The 26,090-nt window shown below is 49.3% G+C and overlaps 2 protein-coding genes across 5 annotated transcripts in view; one reads left to right on the top strand and one right to left on the bottom strand.

Moving 5' to 3' along the window:
• RNF214 (ring finger protein 214) overlaps positions 1-12,813 on the bottom strand; it is a 50,323-nt gene extending 37,510 nt beyond the window's left edge. The window contains exons 1-6 of one of the 2 annotated variants that reach the window (XM_002919500.4): positions 12,601-12,813; positions 11,405-11,520; positions 8,679-9,189; positions 7,934-7,993; positions 3,986-4,126; positions 241-380 (exon numbers count right to left, since the gene is read on the bottom strand). In XM_002919500.4, coding sequence (XP_002919546.2) covers positions 241-380; positions 3,986-4,126; positions 7,934-7,993; positions 8,679-9,189; positions 11,405-11,517 — 965 coding nt within the window. In that variant the 5' untranslated portion in view covers positions 11,518-11,520; positions 12,601-12,813. Of the gene's footprint in view, positions 1-240; positions 381-3,985; positions 4,127-7,933; positions 7,994-8,678; positions 9,190-11,404; positions 12,096-12,600 lie in introns of those variants that run through there. The other variant, XM_011225333.3, reaches the window with a different exon arrangement.
• A 165-nt stretch (positions 12,814-12,978) lies between these two features.
• The window catches only part of PCSK7 (proprotein convertase subtilisin/kexin type 7), a 25,525-nt gene continuing 12,413 nt past the window's right edge, over positions 12,979-26,090 (top strand). The window contains exons 1-12 of one of the 3 annotated variants that reach the window (XM_034665827.1): positions 12,979-13,566; positions 15,093-15,212; positions 15,667-16,146; positions 16,801-16,935; positions 17,538-17,703; positions 18,871-19,042; positions 19,830-19,884; positions 20,354-20,492; positions 21,354-21,454; positions 23,981-24,148; positions 24,879-24,986; positions 25,424-25,526. In XM_034665827.1, the coding sequence (XP_034521718.1) occupies positions 15,679-16,146; positions 16,801-16,935; positions 17,538-17,703; positions 18,871-19,042; positions 19,830-19,884; positions 20,354-20,492; positions 21,354-21,454; positions 23,981-24,148; positions 24,879-24,986; positions 25,424-25,526 (1,615 nt within the window). In that variant the 5' untranslated portion in view covers positions 12,979-13,566; positions 15,093-15,212; positions 15,667-15,678. Of the gene's footprint in view, positions 13,567-14,384; positions 14,474-15,092; positions 15,213-15,666; positions 16,147-16,800; positions 16,936-17,537; positions 17,704-18,870; positions 19,043-19,829; positions 19,885-20,353; positions 20,493-21,353; positions 21,455-23,980; positions 24,149-24,878; positions 24,987-25,423; positions 25,527-26,090 lie in introns of those variants that run through there. The other 2 variants (XM_034665830.1, XM_034665829.1) reach the window with 2 other exon arrangements.

The following is a 26,090-nucleotide window of genomic DNA, read 5'->3' as shown; positions in this document are numbered from 1 at the left end:
TAGGACCCAACAATCAGCTGCTATTATTTCAAGGTATTATTGAATCTGAAAATGCTCTTTATTGAATCTAACACAAGGTGCTGAAAAAGCTAAAATCATTAGAGGATTTTATTTGTGCACTTGTTTTTCAAATAAAAATTAGACGAAAAAAAAAGAAACTAGGAACACAAACATGACTGGATGCTTATGCACAAATATACACATGCCCACAGGGGTTTTATTCTTAACAGCATCATTTACCTTCTGCCCTTCTCACAAAGCTTCTCGATTTCGGCTTTCAGATCCTGCTCCTTTTGCAAAAATTCCTTCTTTTCTTTCTCTATCTTCTTCTTTGTTTCTTCTCGCTTTATTGTTACATCCTGGATAGCTTTAAGTATCTCCTGAGTCCCCCATAATTACAGTCACACACAAATAAAGAAGGAAATGAATTAGTTATTTTGGTCTGAAGGTTATTTTCAACCAACACAAATTAACATATTGACTTTAGTAAATTCAAGTTGAATTGAAGGAATCAGGTTGATGAGTAGCTCTGAAAACCAGTATTTGGATGTAAGAGAGAAAGTTACAATAAAGCAGATTTCAATTCGGCAGGAGAAAGAATTTCTAACAATCACAATGGTTCAAAAATGGAATTTACTGCCTTGAGAAGCAATAACCCTCCCTTCACCCATGTTCGGATAAAGGCTGAATGACCACCTGTTAAGAAGGCTGAGAAAGGCATTCTTGTACAGGGTGGAAATTCATTACTTCAAACAAAAATGGTCTTGTTTTGTTTTGTTAAGGTTCTACTTAGTGTGAGGAGTTTTTTGTTTCCTTTTTTCTTTAACAAAAATATATATACTTGTAGTAAGAAGTGGAATAATAAAGTGATAGTTAAGTCACTCCTTAGTCCATGCCAATTCCACCAATAATTAATATGTTCACTGTTTTGTACGATTGCTTTCACACCTTTATTCTCACACAAACACACAATACTTAAATATTTCTTTGCTTTTGTGTTTTTTTCCAAACGAGATGACTTTTTGAAACAGATTTTATTTATTTGTCAGAGAAAGAGAGAGAGAGAGAACACAAGCCAGAGGAGCGGCAGGCAGAAGGAGAAGCAGGCTCCCCATGTGGGACTTGATCCCAGGACCACAGGACCACAACCCAAGCCGAAGGCAGATGCTTAACCAACTGAGCCACCCAGGTGTCCCATGAGATGATTTTATACACATTATTCTGCATCCTGCTTTTTTCACTTGATGTGAGCATACCATCAATATAGATTTAACTTGGGGCACCTGGGTGACTCAGTCAGTTAAGCCTCTGATTGGTTTCAGCTCAGGTCATGATCTCATGGGTCATGGGATCAAGCCATGCTCAGTGCGGAATCTGCTTGGGATTCTCTCCTCTTTCCCTCTGCTCCACCCCTGCTCAAGTGTACTCTCTTTTTCCTCAAATAAATAAATAAATCTTTAAAAATAAAATAAAATTTAAAGATTTAACTTAAAAATAGCAGTATATGACATATTATGTATATGTCCAATCTATCTAACCATTCTATGCAAAGAGTCCATCAAGTTGACCCCGGTTTTTTGTAACCACACACAATACTGCAATAAATACTCTGTACATCTACACTTTCACATAAAAACTTTTATTTCAATAAAAGAGACTTAATAATACTATTGTTAGGTCACAGTACATTTTAAGTCTTAACTGACAATTCTTAGTAACTTTTCCAAAAAGGCTGTAACAATTCATACACCTACAGATGTCTGAAAAGGGTTCATTTTTCCTCACCCTTGATAACTTATTTCATTTTTGCCAATCTCTTGAGAGGAGAGAGAAGAATGGTATCTAATCGTTTTAAGAAACATTTTCCTAACTCCCATTCTCTACTGTTTGTACGGTCTGCCTCCTCCAACTAGAATAAGCATTCAGTGCAGACACTATGTTTCCTTTAATGCTAAATCTGCGAAGGCTGGATCAAGAACTCAGAAAATGTTTGCTGAATGAATGAATGAATACCAGCAAGGCTGAGGCTGAGCTTTTTTTCATGTATTTATTATCTGCTTGCTTTTCCTCTTTTGTGTACCACCATTTATAATTGTTTTGTTTTAAAGATTTCATTTATGCAGGGGCGCCTGGGTGGCGCAGTCGTTAAGCGTCTGCCTTCGGCTCAGGGCGTGATCCCAGCGTTCTGGGATCGAGCCCCACATCAGGCTTCTCCACTGGGAGCCTGCTTCTTCCTCTCCCACTCCCCCTACTTGTGTTCCCTCTCTCGCTGGCTGTCTCTGTCAAATAAATAAAATCTTTAAAAAAAGGGGCGCCTGGGTGGCACAGCGGTTAAGCGTCTGCCTTCGGCTCAGGCTCCTCTGCTGTGAGCCTGCTTCTTCCTCTCCCACTCCCCATGCTTGTGTTCCCTCTCTGCTCGCTGTCTCTATCTCTGTCGAATAAATAAAATCTTTAAAAAAAAAAAAAAAAAAGATTTCATTTATGTATTTGAGAGACAAGGCAAGTGCACGCGGGGGGGGGGAGGGCGCAGTTGCAGAGGGAGAGAATCTCAAGCAGACTCCCCGCTGAGCAGGGAACCCAACCCGGGCCTCGATCCCAGGACCCTACGATCATGACCTGAGATGAAGGCATCCCACCATTTATAACTGTTGTAGCCAAAATAATAACCCCTTCTCAAAATATGTCCACATTCTAATCTAACCTAATCCCTGGGACCTGGGACTGCTACTTTCCATGGGAAAAGAAATTGTGCAGATGTGACTACGGTAAAGACCTGGATACAGGGAGACAGTCCTGGATCATCTGGGTAGGCCCAATCTAATCACACAAGTCTTTAAAAGTGGAGAACCTTTCTCAATCGTGATCTGAGGAAGATGTGATTAGGAAGGAGTGGTCACAGATGCAAATTTGCTGACTCTGAAGATGGAGAAGGGGGCCACAAGTCAAGGAATGCAAGCAGCTAGAAGCTGGAAATGCAGGGAGAGGTTTTCTCCCACAGAGTCCCCAGAAAGTGATGCAACCCTGTCAATACTTGGATTTTAGCCCAGTGACAACCTGAGGGACTTCTGACCTAGAGGACTGTGAGATAATAAATTTGTGTTGTGTTCAGCTGCCATTCATTTGTTACAGCAGCAATAGGAAACTATACAATAACCTTTCTCTAGAGTATCTGACTTTCACCATGAACTTGTAGGAGTCTCAGAACACAGATATGGATATTAAACCCTTCATCAGATATGCTACAAATATTTTCCCAATCTAACACTGATCTTCTGATTTTTTTTGTATCATCTGCCATACAGAAGTTTAAAATTATACATAATTAAATTGATTCATTCTTCTATGGCTTCTGGCTTTTCTGCCTGGCTTAAAGTGACCTCCCACAACTTGAGGTTTTATAAACATTCTCCTAAATTTTCTTCTAATTTACACTTTTTCCAGTTTTCATACATTGATTTTTAATCTCCTAGAATTACGTTTTTTTAATGTAATGTAAGAGTCTAATTACATGGTTTTCCGGGTAGACCAGCCAGCTACATCAACAAAATATATTAAATAACTTTTCTCTCTAAACTAAAATAGAAGTGAAAGTTGGGGGGCACCTGGGTGGCTCAGTCAGTTGAGCGTCCAACTCTTGGTTTCAGCTCAGGTCATGACCTCAGAGTGGTGGGATCAAGCCTCTCACTGGGCTCCATGCTCAGGAGGGAGTCCCTTGAGATTCTCCCCCTCTGCCCCACCCTGGGCTCAAGAGTGTGCACGCACTCTCTCTCCCTCTCCCCATCTCTCTAATAAATAAAATTAAAAAAAAAAGAACTGAGAGTTTGAAACAAGATGCCCTCAAAGGTTCTTTTTATCCTTAAAATTCTAAGACAAGCATTAAAAAGATAAATATTGCTCTTCTCTTTCTATTAATTCAGAAACAAAATCACGGTTTGATAAGGGAGTGTAGCCATAGTTACTGACAGACTCAACATAAGCAGGATACCTGGTGATTCTTCATTTCTTCTTCTCGCCTTTGCTGGAGCTGCTTTAATTGAACTTGGAGCTGATTCTCCACTTGCCTCTGCTTGTCCAAGACCTCCTGGTAACGCTCCTTCAACAGGGTTCTCTCCGTCATCATTTTGTCCTATTTGTAGCAAGCGAAGAAAAGTTTAATTCCCTAATTTAACTGCAAAAAAACACCAGGTGCCTGTTGAAGGCACTGTGCAGAGCTCTAGGCTGCAGGGTCCAACATTTTAACTACTAGCCATGAGTGGCTATAGAGGGGCGCCTCGGTGGCTCAGATGGTTAAGCGTCTGCCTTCGGCCAGGTCATGATCCCAAGGTCCTGGGATTGAGCCCCGCGTCGGGCTCCCTGCTCAGTGGGAGCCTGCTTCTCCCTCTCCCTCTGCTGTTCCCCCTGCTTGTGCTCTCTCACTCTGTCAAATACATAAATAAAATCTTTAAAAATAATATGAGTGGTTATAGAAACTTAAGTTAAAGTAAGAAAATTTAAAAATAGAACCCCTCGGTCACCTGGCCACATTCCCAAGTACTCAGTAGCCACAAATAACAAATGGCTACCACACTGGACAACACAGATATAAGACATTTCCATCGTTACAGGAAATCCTATTGTACAGCACAGCTCTAAAGTGGCAGGGGGGCGGTGAGGTAGTGGTGGCAATATATGGCCTGTGGGCCAAATTCAGGCCAAATCCAGCCATTATTTGAATTTTTTTCTTAAGATTTATTTATTCATTTCGGAGAGAGAGAGAGCGAGCTCACTTGCATGAACGAGCAGGAGGGGCAGAGGGAGAGGAAGAGAAGCAGACTCTGTGCTCAGCACAGATCCCACGACCCTGAGATCATGACCAGAGCCGAAATCAAGAGTTGGACGCTCAACCAAATGAGCCACCCGGTGTCCCTATAAACAAATTTTATAGGAACACAGCCATTCCCAATGGCTTATAGGCTGCTTTTACACTACAATGAGTGGAATGGTTGTAACAAAGCCCTGTAGAGCCCCAAAGCCTAAGGCATTTACCATATGACCTTTTACAGAAAAAGCTTGCTAACTGCTGTTCTAGGGAGTAAGACGAAGGAGGCATCTTATCAGAGCAAGAAGAAATGAATGGGTAAAAACAAAAAAAAAAATAGATCACCTACTCAAAACTGCATCCAGAAAAGAGGATTCCTTACTGGCCATTAGCGCTGAAAATAGACAGATGCACTAAAGAGGTCTGGAGAACATGGTATTCAGACTGGGCAAATCAGCAAGCTCTCATGTAAAGTAACAGTAGAAGAAAGGCTTCTGAGGACCACAGTTCAGCTCTGCCTCCCCATATTCATAAATCAAGAAAAGTGATGGTTACCTTTCAAAGGGATTCTAAAACTTAGAGGTGGTCAATTTAAAAAACACTTAGTATAAGGCAGCCCACGTAAAATTTAAGCCAAGAGCGTTCAACTGAACTTATTCATTAAAAGATAACTATTTTCAAAGAAAAGACAGGTTTTAGAAGTAAATGAAGGAAAACTTATTACATTTTGATAATAAAAACAAAGTTCTCAAGATGGGACTTTAGCAGAGCGCCTGGGTGATGCAGTCAGTTAAGCTTCCGACTATTGGTTGTGAGACCCAGCCCCACGTAGGGCTCTGCTCTCAGCATACAGTCAACCTGGGATTCTCTCTCTCTCTCCCTCTGCCCCTCCTGCTTGTGCCTTCTCTCTATCTAAAATAAATAAATAAATCTTAAAAAAAAAAAAAAAAGATGAAGAAGATGGGACTTTAGCTCTGGGATAAGCCAGTCCTTAGTCCAGGTGCTGAAATGTGACCCCCGATGACTCTCCAGGCTCATGTCTTTACAGGGATTCTGAACCTGGGATCTATGGATGGGCCTCAGGGGTCTCTGAACTCTCTGAAATAGGGGGAGGGTGTGAGGGAGGATACATTTTTCTATGATGAGAATTAAAGTTTTCAAAAGATTCCAAAAGACGACTTTAACCCAAGAAAATAAGTTAAAGAAAGGCTAAGAACCAGTACATGCAACTAGTAGATAAGAGGAATCTTTTCTTTTAGCACAGCTCTTTCCCTTCATTTCCTTGTTGTACCTTCTCTGTCCACAATGCTTCTTTAGAACACAGGCCAGGGGAAAAAACCACTAGCCTCATGGAAAGAAGTCTCAAGGTACATACTATTGGCACATACAAAAAGATAACTGAAAGGCTGTAGAGTAAACTACTTGATCCATATCATCTCATCTTAACAAGCCAAAGTCAGTTTGTTTCATCAGTATCTAATTGGTTCCAAGGACCAGAAGTTACAATTTCAAATGCAGTCCGTGGGAAATTACCATAAATGCACAAAAAGGGAAACAAAACAGGAGCCAAGTTTCTTGTACTGCCATCAAGGTTAACACCTGCCTAGTTCCACTGCCTTTTTAAAAGCATGTGGGCCTGTACTGTATGTTAACTAACTAGAATTTAAAGGACAATTTGAAAAAATAAAATAAAATAAAATAACATAAAATAAAAGTATGTGGGCCATCCCATCACCCAAAAGAATGCAGCCACACAAAACATAACCCTGGGCCTCTTTTGGCCCAATGACTTGCTAGTTTCCACTCCTCCTTCAGACTGATGCTAAAGCTTATTTATAACTTAGTTGGCCCCTTGAATTGCTACAATCATTGGAACCCCACCACACAACAGTGGGGACAAAATAAATACTCTGTGTGAAGTGCTTAGAGTAAGTGTTCAAGAAAAGGTGAATCCTCCCACTTCCCTGGGACTTCTCCTCTAGCCTGGTTTAAACCTAGCACATCTCTGTCAGCTCACTCATCTCTAGGATCTTTTTTACCTGCCTGTTATGAGTAACTCCGAGTTGCCACCCTGTATTTAAAAAACTCCCTTCGCTTCCTCTGGTTAATGTACTCCCATAACTTCCTTCCTTCCATCTGCCCCTCAGTTTCTACAACTTGACCAAATATCCACTTTCTTATCTGGTTGCCACAAGCACTTCGTCTCTTTTTTTCCCCACTCAGTTAACACATATTACCCTAAAAACCTCTCCCTGATGCTAGGGTGCCTTTCCCAGCATCATCCTTCCTCTTAAAAAATATACACTCTGATATCCATACCCTGAGCGTAGAAGTTTCTGCCACGAAATACCAGGGATAGATCAAAGAGACCATTTTAACAAAGATAAATGTCCAGCTCTCTAGATTTTAAAAACCAATTACTAGGAATAAAAGGGAAGATACAACTCAACAGTACACCAGAAAAAGACCTGATGGGAATCTGGCTGAAAGCTCAACACTCTCTGAGCAGACTGCCACAGTAAGCCGGGGGAGGCTCGACAAAGAGCGTCTGGCATGACGGAGAGAAGGAAAACCCCACTGTGTTGTGACTTCATTATTCTGTATTCAGATTATTGAATTTAGTTCTCAGGATCACATTTTCAAAGCAACATTGATAAGACAGAACTTGTCCTGGTGGAAAAGTAACCAGGGCGATGAAGGGCTGGAAAACGTATCCAATGAAGAAAAGAAGAAAGTTAAAAACGTCTGGGAATGTTTTTTCTGGAAAGACTCAGACTTGAGGGGTAAGAGGAAGAGGCATAAACAAACTTCAAGTATACGTAGGGCCAACAAGTAAAGGAGGATTTGGATTTAGTCTACATGGCTCAGGAGAGCACTCTAACAAGAAGTATGAGAGGGGCGGTCCTCACCTCAGAGCAAGATCTAACAGTAAGAACTCTTTTTCAAATGCAATATGCTGCTTTATGAGTAGTAAGCTTCCCATCTCTGGAAGGGATCAAGTAGAAAGAAGTTAGCTAACCATCTGTTAGGGATTTGAAAAGGAGATTCCTGTACCTTTTCCAACTAAGATGATACGACTCTAGATAGCCTGAGTTAATGGTCTCATATATTCGCTGTGACAGTTTAAGTACTCACCAGATTCTTTTCAATATCTTGATCTGTGTTTACCTCTGAATCGGCCGTCTTAAAATCAGTCTATAAAGAAAGAAACAATTATATTCAGAACTGTTCAGAGACATTTTAAAAGGCAGAATTATTCTTTAGGAATTTTACCTAGAAATCTGCCACAAGTAACGAAGCAGCTAAATTTTTGCATTCCCCTTACCGGCTTCTTAACAAGAGAAGAACTGTAGGTCTGGCAAACAGACATTGACACGTATATTGCATTGAACATTTATCCCACAAAAGAACCTGAACAAGACCCAAGACTGACACAGAGACAGTCTCAAGTGTGAAATAAGAATTCCACCCCCTACAACCTATTGTAACCGTCCTTCCTCCTACAACAAAGCACACCACGCACTAGGAGGCAGGATACACTGTACTTCGTAATATGTAGGTCAGAGAATTAACAAGGATTCCTCCTGCAAGGACAAAGATGGGAAATATGAATGCTGATGACCCACACTCAACAATGAGTCAGTGAAAGAGATTACATGTAGGTCATAAAGCTCCTAGTAGTCACGATGAGACCCTGGCTCCTGGCTTTATTATTTACTGAACACGGGAAGGATGACATCACATAGCACTGCATGAAAATCGTACGACAGCTGCCAATTAAAAAAACGAGACAGAGTAGTTCTCCACCACCTACGAAGAAAGGTCTCCTACCCTTGATAAATATATAAAACAGTTTAGTAGTAGAAACTTGATACTTGACCTGCACAGCAATGTTCTGAGAAAGCTTCGGGGAAGAGCTATCCTGATCATCATCCTGATCCACTCTGACTCCTTCAACCCCATTTGCTGGAGGCACCACAGGTCGGAAATCCAAGCCTGTGTCCCTGCTACCTTCCTTTAGGATGGAGGCTGGTGGGGATTTCTCTTCAGAACAATTCCCGGAGGCAAGCTGCTTTGTATGGCACCCTGCCTTAAGAGACCGAGTGACGGGATGGAGGCTCTCCCGGAGGCATGTGTCCCCCTCCTCTCCTGCTGTGTTGGCCACGTCCTTCAAATCAGACTGAGACCCACCGCCAGAAAGACAAAGGGCTGTGGCTAGCAAGTTTTCTCCTAAAACCGCCCGGTGCGCTGCTGACGTGTCACCTGCTGATGAACCAGGATTCTGCTCTGGGTGTTCCAAATGGATATTTCTGTTATTCTCCTTGGTTATCGTTTGGCTACTTACACTCGACAGAGGCGAGTTCTTGTGCTTCTGTGCAGGGTCTTTGGGGCTATCAAAAACATAAGACAGAAAGTTTCTCTCTTCACCCACTCTTAAGGATGATTAAATACATAGTATCTTTAACATAATGACTAGAAGAACAAAACTAGACTACATAAGCCCCTCAAACGATCAGAATGACGTGGAACTTAGTCTTTGTCCAGCGATTTTGACCCACATGCAGGCAGTAGAGCTTGACGGTTAGAGTCTGGGTGCTGGAGACAGACATTTCCTGTTGGGTGACCATAAATAATCACACATAAATGACTCTGAAGAGCCCCAGATTTCTGAGGTCCGATTTGAATAATCTGGGGGAATGTCAATGAAATAACCTACTGCTCGTTAGAGTATTTCATTTAGTTAGCTGTACTGACTTGGTTACACGTCATGTTTTCATAAATAAAATACTAATTTAGAAAAAATGTTTTCATTCCACTCTCATGTTTCACAAAAATAATTTTCATTCAAATTCCTCATACAGATCTTTGACCAGAACCACCTCTCAGGTTCCTTGACGGTCTTCCAGAGCACAGCATCCTTACTTCAGGGTGTCTGAGGTACAGACACTGAACCCAAAACTGAAGCGGTCCGTAGAAATTTTACCCCAGACAAACACATACACATGGATAAACCCGTTTGTCACGGCCACTTAACGTATTGCTTTTTGAAGAGATCTCTAAAACCTATTTACAGCGACATCTAACATTCACAACAGTGCGCCTGCCACCCAGGAATAATGACTACATCTGTGCTAAGTTTCTTTGTCCCTTCTTTCTTTTAAAGAACTGATTCTGTCAACTGATGCCCTTAAGTACCCCAAGCCAGCACTGACTGAGGCTTTAGGTCATGGTACCCTCCTTTCCTCAACAGCACATGCTGTTTGAAATAAAACAACCAAGAGCTTCTTTGTGATATGAAAACCTTTATAAACACCTCTAGCTGATTCCTTGCTGAGCGTTACCTGGGGGAGCGGGGGAGACACTTAAATTATTAATTTGGGCACATACAGTACAGTCCCTGGGTGTAAATCCTGACTCTGCTATTTACCAGTTGTCTCTTGGCAACATACTTAACCTCATTTGTAAAACAGAAATATGACCCTCCTAATAGGATTATTGTGAGGAGGACATGAAATCATGCATCTGAAGTATTTAGTACACAGCCTGGCACAGTAAATATTCAACAAACCCTAGCTGCCATTATTATTACTAGGAGTATGTAGCTGACTCTATTTATAAAATGAAGAGCCAGGTTGATGGTTCTGCTTACTTAACATTTTTCCCCATTACCCCTTCGCCAACACATCTCTCTTCATTTAAACCAGTATTTATGAGGTACTACGGAGTCGGACCAGCCTGGGTTCAAACCCTGACTCCAATGTAGCTCGGCAACCCTGGGCAAGTTACTAACCTCTCTGTGTCTCAATTTCCTCACCTGTAAATGGGAATAATAATATCAGCACCTCCCTCCTGGGGTTGTTATGAAGATTCAATGTGTTAATACATATAAAACTGTTAGTAGAGTATCATCTATTGTATTAGGTCCTAGGTACTCTAGAAAAGAGTTGAGGTGGAATATACAGTCAATTTAGTACAACACTGTACATAACTATGTGCTAAGCACTGTAAGATGCAAGGGTGGGCAACCATAACTCAGCCCCCAAGGGTTTAGATATTTACACAAACGGGTAACCCATACTAACAAAACTGTTTATCTGTAGATAATACAGATACACGTATATCTGTGTGAAGGTATGAAGACGCATGTGCTTTACATATATGTATACATGTATACATATCTATATCTCTAATACAGAAGACATATATAAACATGCAGGTATATGATATCATTATAATATATGCAGTCATAACATAAATATATAGGAATCATATGTAGATATAGACATAGATATATGATAAATATACAATTAAATGAGCATATAGTCCATGTAAAAAAGGGTGGAGAAATACTTGCACTTTCAGAAGAGTCTGACCCCCTGTATTCTATTGACTGAAGCAACGCTTAGCATGCCGGCCGAGTGCCAGATGCTGTGTTAGGTACCATAAATACACACACGGACCAGACAGTCCCTACCTCTAAAAAGCTTACTCTCGTGCAATGCCACTAGAGCCAAAAAGAGGAAAACCCAGCTATGCTTCCATAAGAAGCCATCTCAAAAGCCTTTGCCCAAATGAAATCTTCCCAGTCAAGGATGCACACATTACCTTAGACCATCTGGGAGACCTTCGTCTGATTTGGAAGCACATAAACTAGAAGAGGGTTCTGGAGGATTGGGGGCATTGGGCACACCAGCTACTTCAGACGCCGCCGCCATCATGCTCTGTACATTCAGAAACAAATTACAGGCTGCAAGTTTCCAAAATTTAAAACAAGTGTATCTTTCCCCCTCAGAAAGTCCATACCATAGAGTTGTTCCAGGAGAGAAACACAAAGAAAAAGTCGGGTCCCAGGAGAAAACTTAAAGAGTTTTCTGTAGCAGGGTATTAAAAGAGCCACTGGGCACACAAGGCCCCGATGGACATCGATCCTCAGAAATCACCGTATTTATATAAATATCTAGGAGTCTGTGCAAAGCTTTTCCACTTGTGGCAGAGATGCAGTCATTTAAAACAGACTACAGTCTGTGAGAATCTTCCAAATGGTCCACATGCCTCCTTTACCTAATATTATTTACAAAGAATGTTATTTGGGGGCCTAATAATCAACAATATCTTACACATTTTAAATCATTAAAAGCATTCTCTGTTAAGTATTTTGGAGGTGTTCATGTGTGAGGAAAAAAACAATACTATGTTGGGCAATGGGAGCATCTTTAACTGCCAGTGTGCTCCCCACAGATGGGAAATGTTTGAGAACCACCGACTGAGGAAAAATACAGACTCTTCAAAGTTACTACAGGGGTGCAAAGGAGTACAAGAATCTTGGGTACTCTACCAAGAGAAAGAAAAGCTGAGAAACAGGGTAATCAAGTCAGGGAATCGGGACTGATGCCTTTCTTGGATCAAAAGGCCCTTTGTGCGGCAGGACAAACTCACGGCCCTCTATGGTGAAGACAAAGGGGGGAAAAAGAATGTGGGGGGGGGCTGGGAGGTGTAACATAGGGTTAGTTTAAATTCTTGTGTTTACTTTAAAAGCATCACAGGTATTCACCCCGCCCCCCCCTCCGCCCGGAACCTTCAAGCAAACATTGGGCAAGTATGGAGACTGGGCTGTGTCAACACTTCAGCCACAGCCTAGAGACCCGCTGTGCCTCAGTTTCCCCCATAATACAAAGCCCCTAGGAGAAAATGGGCCCAAATCGCCATTACTGCTCCTCGGGTGCAAACATCCTGCCCCAACAGAGCCCACGGTCGTGGGTCCTCGGTGCCCGGTAAACGAAACCGCAGGGCAAGGGTCCTACATGCGACTCCGCCTCTAGAGTCCAAGGGGGAGCGGGACAGGTACGTCGGGGTGCAGGCTGCGGCGCGGGGTGGGAAGTCGAACGCGTCAAGGGAATCCCTGCGGCGACCGCCAGCGAGGCGGCGACGCCGGGAGCGACGGGTGATCGGGGGAGAGCGGGGCACGGCCGCGAAAGGGACAATGGGGGAAGCGGCGCCGGGTGGCCACGGCCGCCTCAACCGGGGACCGCTAAGTCCGCCGCCTCGTCCGGCCGGAGCCCCCCGCACCTCTCTGTCGCCCCCCCTCCACCGCGCTGCCGGCGCCGTCCTGTTCCTAGGCCGGGACGCCCGCCCCGCCCGCACGGCGGCGCGAGCGGAGCGGGCGAGGCTCGGCCGGGAGAGGAGAGGCCTCGGCGGCACCGCGCCGCCCCCGACGGCGCCCTCTGGCGGCCAGAGCCGGCACCGTGGAGGAACCGCGGACTCCGCGGTAGCCCCCTAACATACAAGTGGACCCTCCCGGGGACGCGGGGAGGAAGAGAGAGGCGATGGCGAGAAGGAAGGAGACCCGGCGGAGGGAGGAGCCCCTCTGGGAAGGTCCCAGGGAGAGTCGGGGCCATGGCGATCAGAGAGAGAAGAGGAACGACGTGCTTTTAAAAGGTCGCAACCGAAACGCCCTTTCGAGAGGACGCCATGAAGGGCAAGACGGTCCCTCCGGGCAGGGCCCCCGTTGAGGACGCCCCGACAACTCGGGGCGGTGGGGCCAGGCGAGCGGAGCCCACCACGCCCGCACGCTCCTCTCCCGGCCGAGGATGCCCGGAGCCGATGGCCCCCTAGCGCCGGTCGCTCCGGGCCGCTCATCCGGGCCGGGGCCCCGCCGCTGATTGGCTGCGCCGCCGGGCGGAAGTGATGCTACTGTCACTGGCTCCCCGGGCTCCCGGGAAGCCGCGAGTTTCCGCAGGGAGGCGGCGGCAGCAGCTGCGGCCGGGCCGGTGAGTTGGGAACTCGGTGGGGGCGGGGCAGGGGAAGTCCGAGTGGCTCAGAGCCGGGGGTCGCCGGCCTCTGAGAATCAGGGGGCCGCACGGAGGGTGCTCTCAGCCTAGGCGTGGGGGAGCCCCGGGAGACGGGGCACCCGGGTCATGGATCCCAGAGTAGTAGGGGTCCCTTTGACGGGAGGGACACAGTGCACGGTACAGTCAAGGCCCGGGAGAGGGAAATCAATGAAACTGACGCGGGACGCAACCTCGTTTCTAGGAGCCGGGCGTAGAGGCTGGGAGGAGGACGGTCTCTTGGGACAGACAGTCTCCTTCCAGGACTCAGGGCTGCCCATATTCTTTCTTTTCTCCCTTGGCACCTAAGAGCTGTAAAGATACGCAAAGCAGTTGGGTGAGGTTCTGATCTGCTTTCAGGGAGTATTTAGGGTTCCTTTCCCAGAAACCTGGAGTGGGAGTGGGAGTGGGAGACGGTCTTGCTCTGCCAGAGGGAGAGGAGGAAGTGGTGGTCAGGTTTCTCTTCTCTTCCGGAAATGTATGGGATCTAGGGGACCTGAAGGGGCTTGCCTAGGTGGGGCATTATCTGGCTGTCTCGCAAGATTTTGTTTTACTTAGTAAGGTCTGGGAAAGGCATCTGAATATGTTGGGACAGTGGAGGCTGCTGGGTGGGGGTGGAATTTGAGAGGGAATATGCCTGGGAACCTAAGGAGATGTGGAATGCAGTTTTTTGGAGGGAAAAGTCGGGTGGCCTAAGTTCTCTTCTTCCTTTCCAAAGAGACTTTAGTAAAACACCTATTTTTCTGTCACATTTTGATTTGGATCCCTTTGGGTGTGTGTGGGTACAAAGCCCTGCCTCGGTGATATCAGCACAGAGCAGAGGACTCTAAAGGAGCCCAGTCGCCAATAGGTACACACAGGTTCTGCTGCCCCCTCACCTCTCTCTGGCCCCACAGTTGCCCACCAGTTCTAAATGTGGCCCTTCTGAAGTTAAACCGTGGGTGGCAGTCCCAGATTTGGAGCCCAAGCCCTCACTTGCAGGCCACCCAGCCGAGCTCGCACCTAAAGAGAGCCAAGTTTAGTGCTACTTTGCAACTCTCCAATCATTTCTTCCTTCCTGCTTGCCCACTTGCTTTTTGGGCCTGTTCAGTTTCATTTGCAGTCTCAGGTTTTCACCATTTCCTCTGTTTCCTACCTACTCTTACTTCCCCTGGCATCTGTCAGAGATAAAGAAATCAGGAAATAAGCTACCACCTTGACTTCTAGGAAATAGTACTATCTGCTTCTCTAGGAGGGTGTCTGGGCAGTGGTTCAAGCCCTCTTCTGGGTGTCTGGGAAACAAAGAAAAGAGGGTGGCATGATGGTTAGGAGAAGAAGTAGGGTTTCTGTGCCAGGGTACAGCCCACTTGAGATCCCTGGAAATGACACTTGATCATTGGCCACTTCCCTTGGTCACAGGTCATGGCTAGCATCTGCTGGCTCCACTGGGTTTGGGATGACACCATTTCTTCTTTTCTTGGGGCCCACAGGTCTGCAGTCTGTGCTCAGAGCCAACACTCCGCAGTGAAAGTGATGCCTTTTCTCCAGTTGCACAAAATGAGCGTGAGGTGGTTAGCCAGACCAGGAGCTCAACCTCACACAGAGTCCAGGTAGGACTGGGGCGCCCTTGTGGGGAGTCGGCCCCAAGGACAACTGGACTGAGATGTCAGCTGGGGGGAAGATTTATATCCCCTCAAAATAAGGGAGGAAGTTCTCTTCTAAAGAACGGTCATGATTCTGCCAGTAAGCTATGGGAGCGATACGACTTTTGAGCCCTTTTCAGAACAACAGTGGCAAAGAGCAGCGTGGTGCCTGTTAGCGGTTGGACACCCTGCCTGATTATCTGGTGCGGTGGTGAGGTATCCACTGGAGTTAGTACCGGCCCACACCCCACCAGGGGGCTTATCCCTGTTGCTCAGGAATAAATATGAGTAAAAAGAGAGGATAAGTGTTTAAAAATGTAAATGGAGTGGATTGGGAGTTTTTGGGTGTCATACATGGATGGCTTGGTCTCCCTGCACATTCCCCGCAGGGGTCTCTGATGTCCTTTCTCTTTGTCTGCAGCCTACTGCTCTGATGCCGAAGGGGAGGCAGAAAGTGCCACACTCAGATGCCCTCCTGGGCCTACCCGCCTGCCTCTGGCTGGAGTTAGCCGGGCTCTTCTTGCTGGTTCCCTGGGTCATGGGCCTGGAAGGGACAGATGGGCCCCGAACCCAGGGTCCAGGGGGGCTAAGCTGGGCTGTGCACCTGGACAGCCTGGAAGGCGAGGGGCCGGAAGAGACTCTGGAGCACCAGGCAGATGCCTTGGCCCGGGCAGCGGGGCTGCTGAATGCCGGGCGCATCGGGGAGCTCCAGGGATACTTCCTCCTCGTCCAGCCGGCCGGGCAGCAGCAGGAGCAGCAGGTGGAGGCTGTCCGGCGCCAGGCGGAGACTGTGTTAGCCAGGCACGAAGCTGTGCGCTGGCACTCGGAGCAGAGGCTGCTCAAGCGGGCCAAGCGCAGCGTCCACTTCAATGACCCCAAGTACCCGCAGCAGTGGCACCTGGTGAGCCCAGCCCTGCTGTCTTCAGCTCTCAGGCAGCTCTGTTCTCTAGAGGGCTTGTGACCATATTACTGTCCTGCGGCCCCCATCCTTTGCCTGAAGAGACATTTCTCTTGGCTTTGGTGGCGGGTCTTGCCTTCGGGCTCCACCTGTGCTCGCTTCTGGAGTGCCAGTGGACTGCAGAAGTTAGGGTGTGGGTGCTGGGGCGAGGCTGCCTGGGCTCAGATATAGCTCCGCCCCTTACGTGGAGATTGTAACAGTATGTACCTGCTGGAGTTCTGCTTAGGACAAGTGAATTAATATGTGTGTGCCTGACTCTTGGTAAACACTTGGTACCACATTATGTTATGTCACGTTCATAGGATATACATAACATGGCCTAATAATTGTATCCTCCAACCCTTGTCCTTGCCACCATTTCACTTTTATCACTGGTGAATGATGCCTTCCTGGAGAGCGAGGTTGTGGCCAAAGCCCTCCTTCGTCCCTCTGTCCCCGCCTAGACCTGTAGGTCTATAACCACTATGTGGCTCTTTGATGGCCAAGAGGAGAGGGAAAAGGGACTGCTAGTTCTGACTTGTCTGTCTGTGAGCTATGTCATGTGTCACTGGGCTCCCAAGGCTCCGGAAAGAACTCCTGACCCTGTGTCTCCTACAGAATAACCGGCGGAGCCCTGGCAGGGACATCAATGTGACAGGTGTGTGGGAACGCAATGTCACGGGGCGAGGGGTGACCGTGGTGGTGGTGGATGACGGAGTGGAGCACACCATCCAGGACATCGCACCCAACTACGTGAGTGGCCCTGGAACGCCCCCTCCAACTCCTGCGTCTTACCGGCTTCTTGTTACTGCCTCAGTCTGGCCTCCCTTCTTAGAGGCCCCTGGGCCATGCTAAGGGCCTGGGAGATGAGGTGGTGTTCTTCATCCTTCGCATACCCCCAGCCAGCATTCCAGACTGTTAGTTAAGACCTGGGGACAGGACTCCAGGTGGCACTTCCTGGTTCCGGTTGCTGCTCCCTGTCCTGGGGAGTAAGGAGTGGCCTCTGGAGGCAACTTCCCTCTCCCCACAAGTTCTGAGCACCCTCCTCTTTTAAAGCCTGGTCGTTAGGTAGCTCTAAATCTCTTTTATCCTGGGTTTCCCAAGCCACGGAGCCATCTCCTGGACCCATTTCTATAATGCACAAGAGAGGTTTGCTGAGACCAGTGGCACTTCTCAGTTTTGCCCCATGTGTTCTGTTCTCATGTCTACAGCCTGAGAGAGAGAGGTGGGCATGTCGCGCTGGCTGGGAGTCCCAAAGTCCTAGGTTCCCCCCAGGTCTCCTCTCCCCCTGAGCTCCAGGACCTAAACCAGTAAAACCTGTGAGTGCACATGTCACTTACCCGGCAATGTTTCAGAGCCCTGAGGGCAGCTATGACCTCAACTCCAACGACCCTGACCCTATGCCACACCCGGACGTGGAGAACGGCAACCACCACGGCACGAGGTGTGCGGGAGAGATTGCCGCAGTGCCCAACAACAGCTTCTGTGCGGTCGGAGTGGCCTACGGGAGCCGCATAGCAGGTACCCTACGCTCTATCCTCGGTGGGCTTCTCCTGTGGTGACGGTCTTCACTCCCTGCCTGCCCCTCCCCCAAGTGCTGAACCATGTTGATCCCACTCTTAACATGCACGGCATAGAGCAGAGGGTAAGCTTGTACTAGGTATCTATAGGACATATCAGTGCATTGATTTTTGTCAGTGCAGTGGTGTTTCAAGCATGTCATTAGCCGCAAACCCTATTATATAAAACAGATAAAAGTGGGAGTGGTCTTAATGTGGGACAGAGGCCTCAAGCCCCGACCACTCATTCACTTCCCCCCCTTTTTCTGATCATGGTTATGTCCCATCAAATGACCCAACTCAATGTAACAATAACTTCTTTTCCTTATCTAGGTTATACTTATATTTTTGTAATTTCCCAAGTACCCTTTTACCTGCCTTTCTTCCTTGACCCCCTATGTCCATGGAGACTCCCCTCCCATCTCCCAGCTCTCCAGCTGCCAGACCTTCTGATGGTTGCTGTCTACGCTCCCTCCTTTCAGGAGAGCTGAGCAGCCCTGGCCCCCACTGGAGCTTGTTTTAGGGCTCCTTCTCCCAGTCTTTGTCCATCAAGGCAGAACGTGAAGGGTCTGAGTGGAGAAGCCCTCTCAGACTCCTCTTAAGTGCTTGGAACCTACAGACTGAACGGATTGGCTGTATTCCTCTTACTCTCCAGCAGAGGGCAGTAGCCCTCTCCATAAATGAGCTACAGAGTGAGCCAGAAACTTCAGGGCCCAAGTCCCTTCTGAAAGCTCCATTTGTCCCTGCGTAGTCACCAGGATATGACCCACCCCATTTTAGAGGGAGAAATTAGGCATCCATGGAGCAGTAATGGTAATGAGTACCATTTATTGGACACCTTCTGTGTGTCAAGCACAGGACCAGGCTCTACATGGTTAAGGATGCAAATAAGGGAACCTTGGATACTGCATTCTAGCCCAGGCCTCTTTCCACCAGCCCACATGATCCTTAAAATCCAAGGTCTAGCGTTTCGTTAAAAAAATTCTGGTACATACACATGGTATAAACACTCAAAGGTACCAGAGCGCTCAGAGGAAAAAGTAAGTCTCCACGTGTGGCTCGCCACCACTCAGCTCGCCATTGGGGGGACCCGCGTGGTCGAGGAGCTGATGGGGCCTTCACTGCCTAGGTATCCGGGTCCTGGACGGGCCCCTCACGGACAGCATGGAGGCCGTAGCATTCAACAAGCACTACCAGATCAACGACATCTACAGCTGCAGGTACAGCAGAGCCGGGCCACACAGCCTCCGACAGCAGAGCAGCACATGCGCCGGGGGTCCTCTCCTGGCTTCGACCCGGAGGTCCGTCACTGTCACCTCTCCGGACCCCCGGCCGCTGGGTTCTCGGTCGCAAGCCCCACATCACCCCAAGCATCAGGTTCCCACATGAGGAGTGTGCCAGTCTGCCCCGTGTTTACCTGTTCCGTGAGCTCAGAAGGGCTGCCTTCCCACCACAGCCGAGCCGCATGCCCAGCACCAGTTCCCTCCACCCTACATGTGAACTCACCTGCAGCTTCGGGTTCTGGCGAGGGCTGGGGAGTGGGCGGGGTCCGAGTCCCTGAAAAAGGAGAAACTGAGTTTGGGCTGCCCTCGTAGTACCGATGGCACCGGGTCTTCCCCCAGCCAGCACCCCCCTTACGTGCATGACATCATCCACAGGAGACACTCCTCTTAGAGAAGGAGTGGAGAGCTCTTCAGACCCAGGAACTTAGATGCAGTCCTTCCTTTGTGGGTGCTGTGCCATCAAGCCTTGTCTGAGATCCCTAGATCAGGAGATGGCTGGCCCCCTGTCCCTCTCTACCAGTATGTATTGTCTCCTTCTCCCTAGGACCTGAGAAAGGATTTTTAGGGGCAGGTGAAAGTAGTCCTAGATTGGGAAAGTTTCTAAGGATAAAAAAAGAGTCTTGTCACATCCTTCCGTTTTCCACTTTGGAATGAACCCTGTTTCATTTAATCATAGGGGCCCTGAACTAGAACGCTTCGGAGGACAGGAAGAGCCTAGGAAGGGGGGTGGTCAATTGGGCCTGGGAGGCCTGGCTGGGCCGCCACAGTGGGGCTCTGGCTCTTCCCTCTGGGTGTTTCTCAACAGCTGGGGACCAGACGATGATGGGAAGACAGTGGATGGCCCCCATCAGCTTGGAAAGGTAACTGAACTGCATGTAGTTTCCGAGACCCAGGACACCCTCTTCGTTCAGGTCCTAGAACTACTGCAAGTCGCTCCCTTTCCCACCCTACCCCCATTGGTGGTGCCAGACTCATGGCATCCAGCCTTACCGCCTCCTTTTGGGCTAGTCCTCCTAGCCTGGAGGCGGGGGAGCGTGGGGGACGCCAGTTCTTAGAGAAGTGGAACAGTGCCTTGAGTTGGTTCCCTGTGATTTTGTGCCCCCATCACCAGCCCCACCCGATCTGATAAGCAGCGTACTCGCATCAAACAGTTGCTCAACTAACGGCTTCTTCCCCTTCACCTATCGATTTTTAAATCTCTCTCCCTGCTACCCCAGTGCCTTTGGGCTTTTTCTCCTTTCCTTTCTAGAAGGGGAGGAGGCGATTGGTATGGAGGGTAGAGGTCTTTCTGTGAGCTCCTCAGCCGACCAGGCCCTTTCTGCCCCGCAGGCTGCCCTGCAACATGGGGTGGTTGCTGGCCGCCGGGGCTTTGGGAGCATCTTTGTGGTGGCCAGTGGCAATGGGGGCCAGCACAACGACAACTGCAACTATGACGGCTACGCCAACTCCATCTACACCGTCACCATAGGTAGCGGCCCGGCGACTGTGTGTGCGTGAGTGCGTGTGTGCCCCTCGGCGGCGAGGGGACTCTGTTTTGGTGTATGTGGGACTCAGTGGTGAGTGGGTTGTGTGTTTTAGGGTGTGTATCCCTCAGAGGTAGAGGGGTTCTATATTTTGGTGTGTGTGCCCCTCGGTGGTGGGGGGTTGTGTATTTTGGGGGCGCTCTGGCTTCTGTGGTGTCTTAACTGTATGAGCACAATCTTCTCTTCAGGGTCATATAGTTAAGGAGGGACTAGCCCTGCTTCAGACGCTCTCAGGACTTCCTCAGATGTCACCATACCCTGGGAACACTTTCAGCCCCATCATCTGGTTAGGCCTGTGCTCCAGCCTCTCTTCCCATGGGCCACTGGCGTCCTGTTTGAAGCCTTCCCTGACCCCCACTAGCCTGAATCAAATGCCTTGTACCTGTGCCCCCTGGCGTAGTGTCTGCTGCCCCACTTGTGTTTATTTACTTACCCTACTTCCTCCCTGACTTTTGGCTCCTTGAGATCAAGACTGTGGCCTTTTCCGTGTGGCCCCGATGCCTCTCGCAGTGTGGGACCTGCAGTAGATCATTAACAAGTGAATAAACATGGAGGAAGATGAATGTGTGAACAGACGAGTAGCTGTCAAGTGGAACGCCCCCAGTTTTATGTGGGAGCCTACTGAAAGAATGGTATTAGGGCCCAGATCCCCTCTGCCATTTGAGGTTGCCTGTTCAGGTGAGGAGTGCGTGTACTCTGAGGCACTTGGGCCACAGAGATCATTTTTTAAACTCAGGACAGCCTCCCAGATGATAACTCTGATGTCATCAGGCCCCCAGCTCTCATGTCCCCTACTCTGTCCCCAGGCGCGGTGGATGAGGAGGGACGGATGCCGTTCTATGCCGAGGAGTGTGCCTCCATGCTGGCGGTCACCTTCAGTGGTGGGGACAAGATGCTCCGGAGCATCGTGAGTGCCTTCTGGGCCCTGCACCCCCTGCCCCTGCCCCACGAGACATCACTCAGGCGGCACAGCCATGTTTCTCTGGGTCCCTGCTTCCCCGCCTCGCCCCTCCACTTCCTCTTCCCTAGCACATCTGGATCTCAAAGGCTATGCCACTGTTGGGAAATCAGAGCCAAGGACCCTAAACAAACCTGTACATGGTTTTTACCTTCAACATTTTAACTTGCAAACATATATTTTGTTATAGGAACTAGTATGCATCACATTCATTAAATAACTCTTTTGAAATGTCTTCCTTTGGTAGAATTTGGGCTTTGGCTAATTCCTGTGGGCTTAGAAAAAAATCTTCCTTCCATTGCTCTTCAGCCCTTACGTAAATACTGTGAGTTCTGATCACGTTCCCCATCGGGAGTAAAGCTAGTGGTTGTCTTCATGGGATGGGCGGGAAAAGAAGTCTGGGAAATGCGTGTCAGCCCAAGAAATAGTTCTTTCCTTGGAGCTAGAATTGGAGCCGTAGCCAACAAGGGATCAGAGCAGAGGAGCAGAGCTTCTCACGCTGGGGAACCTTTTGAAGAATTCAGGCTCTGATGGACACACCCGGCTGGCCTAGCTCCCTCCCAGCAGGTTTAGGCCAGGTCTCCAGACTGGGACCCCAGAGCTCCCTGCCTATCCTTGCTGACCCAAAGAGAGTGATATGGGGCTAGGACCTCCAGGGAAGAGCTGGGCTGGAGCCTGGGGGTGTCCTATTTCTCCAGTGGCCTAGGGACAGACGTCTCTCTGGGGACATTGGGAATCAGGCAACTTTGTCCTCCTGCTGGGTCACGTTCATTCTCCAAAACTGAAATTCTGTTTTGCCAATAAGTGGCTTCTGGCCAACACGGGGTTCCAAGGCCCTATGCCAGTGGCCCTCAGCCTCCCGCCCCCACCCAGGAGAAGGAAAAAGGGAGTAGGCTAAAGGAAACACGTCAGAGAGGCTTTGCCCAGCAGGCGGGGGGCGGGGGTGCCCTCTGAACCCCAGGCCAGGCTGGGTGAGGAGGAAGAGCAGGAGCAAACTATGCTCTTCGTGCCCTGGCAGAAACTGGGGAACCCACTCACCAAGAAGGCCTCCCTGGCATGGTTGTGACTCTTGCTCGGTGGTGCCTGGCTGTTCTCCTAACTCCCCTCCCCCTCCTACCCCCGCCCCCATCTTCTACCTTCCATCTGAACTGTAATTGGTCCAGAAATGAAAAGACTTTGTTTAGCCAAGTTCCCAACTTTTGGATGTCTTTGCCTTGGGAACCCCCTGTTGCCAGTTTCTATTCAATGACCAGCTCCGTGGGGCCGCGGTCTTCCTGAGGGCAGGGCGTGGAACATGCACTGTCCCCTCGCTGGGCGCCTGGGGCACTCCCCAGGGCTCCTGCCGCCACCAGCATGTTCATGGCCCTCACAGCTACACACGAGACTGTCCCCATGACGATGTTTCCTTAACAGGAAAAAACCCAGTCTGCTCCCGGCACAGACCGGCCTTCCCAGTCTCGTTGAGACTACAACTTGGAGGGTTTTTCCTTTTTCTTCCGGGAGTGCGCGGTGTCCGAGTGAAAATTACGTCTCCTGGCAGCTGCTGTAACAGCTGGGAGGGAAGCAGTGAGTACAGTGGAGGAAGGGCAGTTCTTGGCAGAAGTTAGCACCCTGGTATCTGACCCAGAGAGAAGCCTGGAAGAAAAAAATTCTCTAGTCTTAACATTGGCACCATGTCCTAGATCCGAAGTGCCACATCGTGGAGCAGATTGAGGCAAACCCTTTGTGGCTCCAGGGTTGATTAGAGCATGAAAAAAAAACTTGATGCCATCTCCCACCGTGAGGTGACTCTCCCGCCCCCGCCCCCCCAGAACCGCAGCTGGAGAAGGGGGCTCATGGGAAGCACACTGAGTTGCCAGGCCCAGAGCGGTGAGGCAGATTGGGCCAGGGCGGGCTGGCCGTGTGAACGCGAAGCCCACACTGAGCGGGGTGGGCAAGGACACAGTTCCCTCTCCCTGGGAACACACTCCCTTTGTTCGCACTGATGTCGCTCCAGCCCCTGTCGCGTTGGATTTTCCTGAATGGTGCCGTCACTGTTGTCCCAGCTCCAGCTGGGCCCCGGGAGCTCCCCCGCCACTGCCTCTGTCTAGCATGGTTGTGGGGCTTGGAGGGTCGGGGTGGGGAATTTGGGAAGCCGTTGTAAGGGGAGCAGGAATCCGGAAAACTGTCCTGTGCACATAAGGTGTCTCCCACAGCTCCATCTCCTTTCTGCCCAAAACAAGACCCTCCCAAGTAGCTCTTTAGTCTTTTATTCATCTTTTCTCAGTTCTCCAGAGCTTGTCCTGCGGGGGGGCTCGAAGGATTAAGGATCTCCTTTGCCCTGACCTGCTAGTGGGCCTCCCCCTGGTGAAAGATTCAGCTCTCACAAAGGGAAGGCCCACCTGAGAGGCTTATTCGGAGCGCCCGTCCCCCACCCCTCTCTGCACAGCCCTGAACTGCGTGTCTAACCCCGCCCCTCCCCCATCCGCTTCCCAGGTGACCACCGACTGGGACCTTCAGAAGGGCACAGGCTGCACCGAGGGCCACACGGGGACGTCGGCCGCAGCCCCTCTGGCGGCGGGCATGATAGCCCTGATGCTGCAGGTGCGGCCGTGCCTCACGTGGCGTGACGTGCAGCACATCATCGTCTTCACGGCCACCCAGGTGAGACCCTAGCAGCCTTCCCCGGACGTGAGGGAGCAGGAGGCTTCGGACTCACCCGAAAGTGAGGTGCCGGGTGCTTTTCAGAGTGGCCCAAGTATAGAACCGGTGTGGGCACCCCGTCACGATCACAGGCCTCAGCTCACTCGTGCCTGTTCTGCCTGAGCCGTTTCACCTGCGGAGGGGCGCTCTGGGCTCCGTACTCTGGGCCTGCGACTCCTGGCTCCTTCTCCAGAAGCAAGCCATGGGGGTGGTGACATCATGGGGCTTTGACCTTTTGTCCCAGCTCTCCTTGGGAACCCATTCCTAGTGGCCTTAGTGGGAGAGTCTGGCCCGGGTCAGCCAGCAGGGCCAGCAAGGAAGCCAGAGTTACTCTTTGACCTTCTAGTCAACCCTTGAACAACATGGGTCTGAATGCGTGGGTCCACTGGACATGTATTTTCTTTTCCTTATAATTTTCTTAATAACATTTTCTTTTCTCCGGCTGACTTTACCGTAAGAATACAATATCTAATAGATAGAACATACAAAATGTGTCTTTATCAACTCTCTCCGTTCTCAGAAAAGCTTCCGGTCAGCAGGAGGCTGTTAGTAAAGTTGTGGGGAGTTAAAAGTTATACATGGATTTTCCACTGTGGGAGGAGGGGGGTTAATGCCCCCAACCCTTGACTTGTGCAAGGGTCAAGGGTACTTTGGAAATCCGAGAGACTAAGCAGGACCTCTGTTCTCTCAGTATGAGGATCGTCGTGCAGACTGGGTCACCAACGAGGCCGGCTTCAGCCACAGCCACCAGCATGGATTCGGCCTGCTCAATGCCTGGAGACTCGTTAATGCAGCCAAGGTGAACAGGTGTTGGCAGGGCAGGGACCCCTGCGTGGAGTGACCGAGGGAGGGGGCCAAATGCCTTAAACCTTGCCTGGCACGTCGTAGGTACTTAATAAATGTTCTTCATTTCATTTACCCTCATACCAGCTGATACCCATTTTTCAATCGAAGAAGCAGGCTCAACGTTTTCATTGAAGTTTCCGAACTATTGGTAGAGAGTGTAGCTTGGGGCTTCCGGGGGCTCTGGTTCTCCTCTTCCACCCTGGATGCAGCCACTCGCTCTGGTTCCGTGTTTCAGTGCCGTAGGGGGCACTCCCGGGTGTCAGCAGGAGCCTCGGGAGTGAAAGGAGGTCATGAGGAGAGGAAAGATAAGAAGAGCTGAGCCCTAAAGATTGAGTGGATGAGAGTATGCCGTCATCTTGTTCATTCATCACCACCCCTTTCCTTTAATAGATCTGGACCTCTGTCCCTTACTTAGCTTCCTATGTCAGCCCCGTGTTAAAAGAGAACAAGGCTATCCCGCTGTCCCCCCACTCACTGGAGGTCCTGTGGAATGGTAAGTAGTCAGCAGAAAGGGGTTAATCTTGGGCCTGAGGTTTGGGGCGGGGTGCCGGGGAAGTCAAACTCATCGTCCCTGCCCGATTCTGCCCCCTTCCTTTAGGAGCTGAGCTCCAGCCAGACCTGTGGAGTTTTCTTTGACCATTTTAGGACATGTTGCTGCTTCTGACTTGGCTGGCCCCCTGGCTGCTTAAATAAGACCTTTCTCCTGAGTTACTAGTAGTGGAAGGAGCTGCCGAGCAACTGGTTAGAACGGCGGGGNGGGGGGGGGGGGGGGGGGGGGAGTGGCACTGGGACTTGAGCAGACGAGGCAGGCCTTGAAAGATGCTGCTTTGACTTCCATGCCAGGAACTTCCAGGCAGTCCTCTTCAGCCCGGTGGCCTTTGGATAAAGTAAATGACTCTCTTCCTTTGACTCTCCAGCTTGTGTGATACAGAAGTTGGGTGGGGTGTTTGGGGGCGGGACAGGAGGATGCGGACATCTCCCTGGGGTGCAGTTGTCTGTCCTCTGCCCCCGCCTCCGTCACAGCCAGGGTCAGAGATGGGGTTTGTGTCCAGCACCG

The sequence above is a fragment of the Ailuropoda melanoleuca genome, chromosome 8, assembly GCF_002007445.2.
Source record: "Ailuropoda melanoleuca isolate Jingjing chromosome 8, ASM200744v2, whole genome shotgun sequence".
NCBI lineage: Eukaryota > Metazoa > Chordata > Mammalia > Carnivora > Ursidae > Ailuropoda > Ailuropoda melanoleuca.
This window is presented reverse-complemented; position numbering and strand designations above follow the sequence as displayed.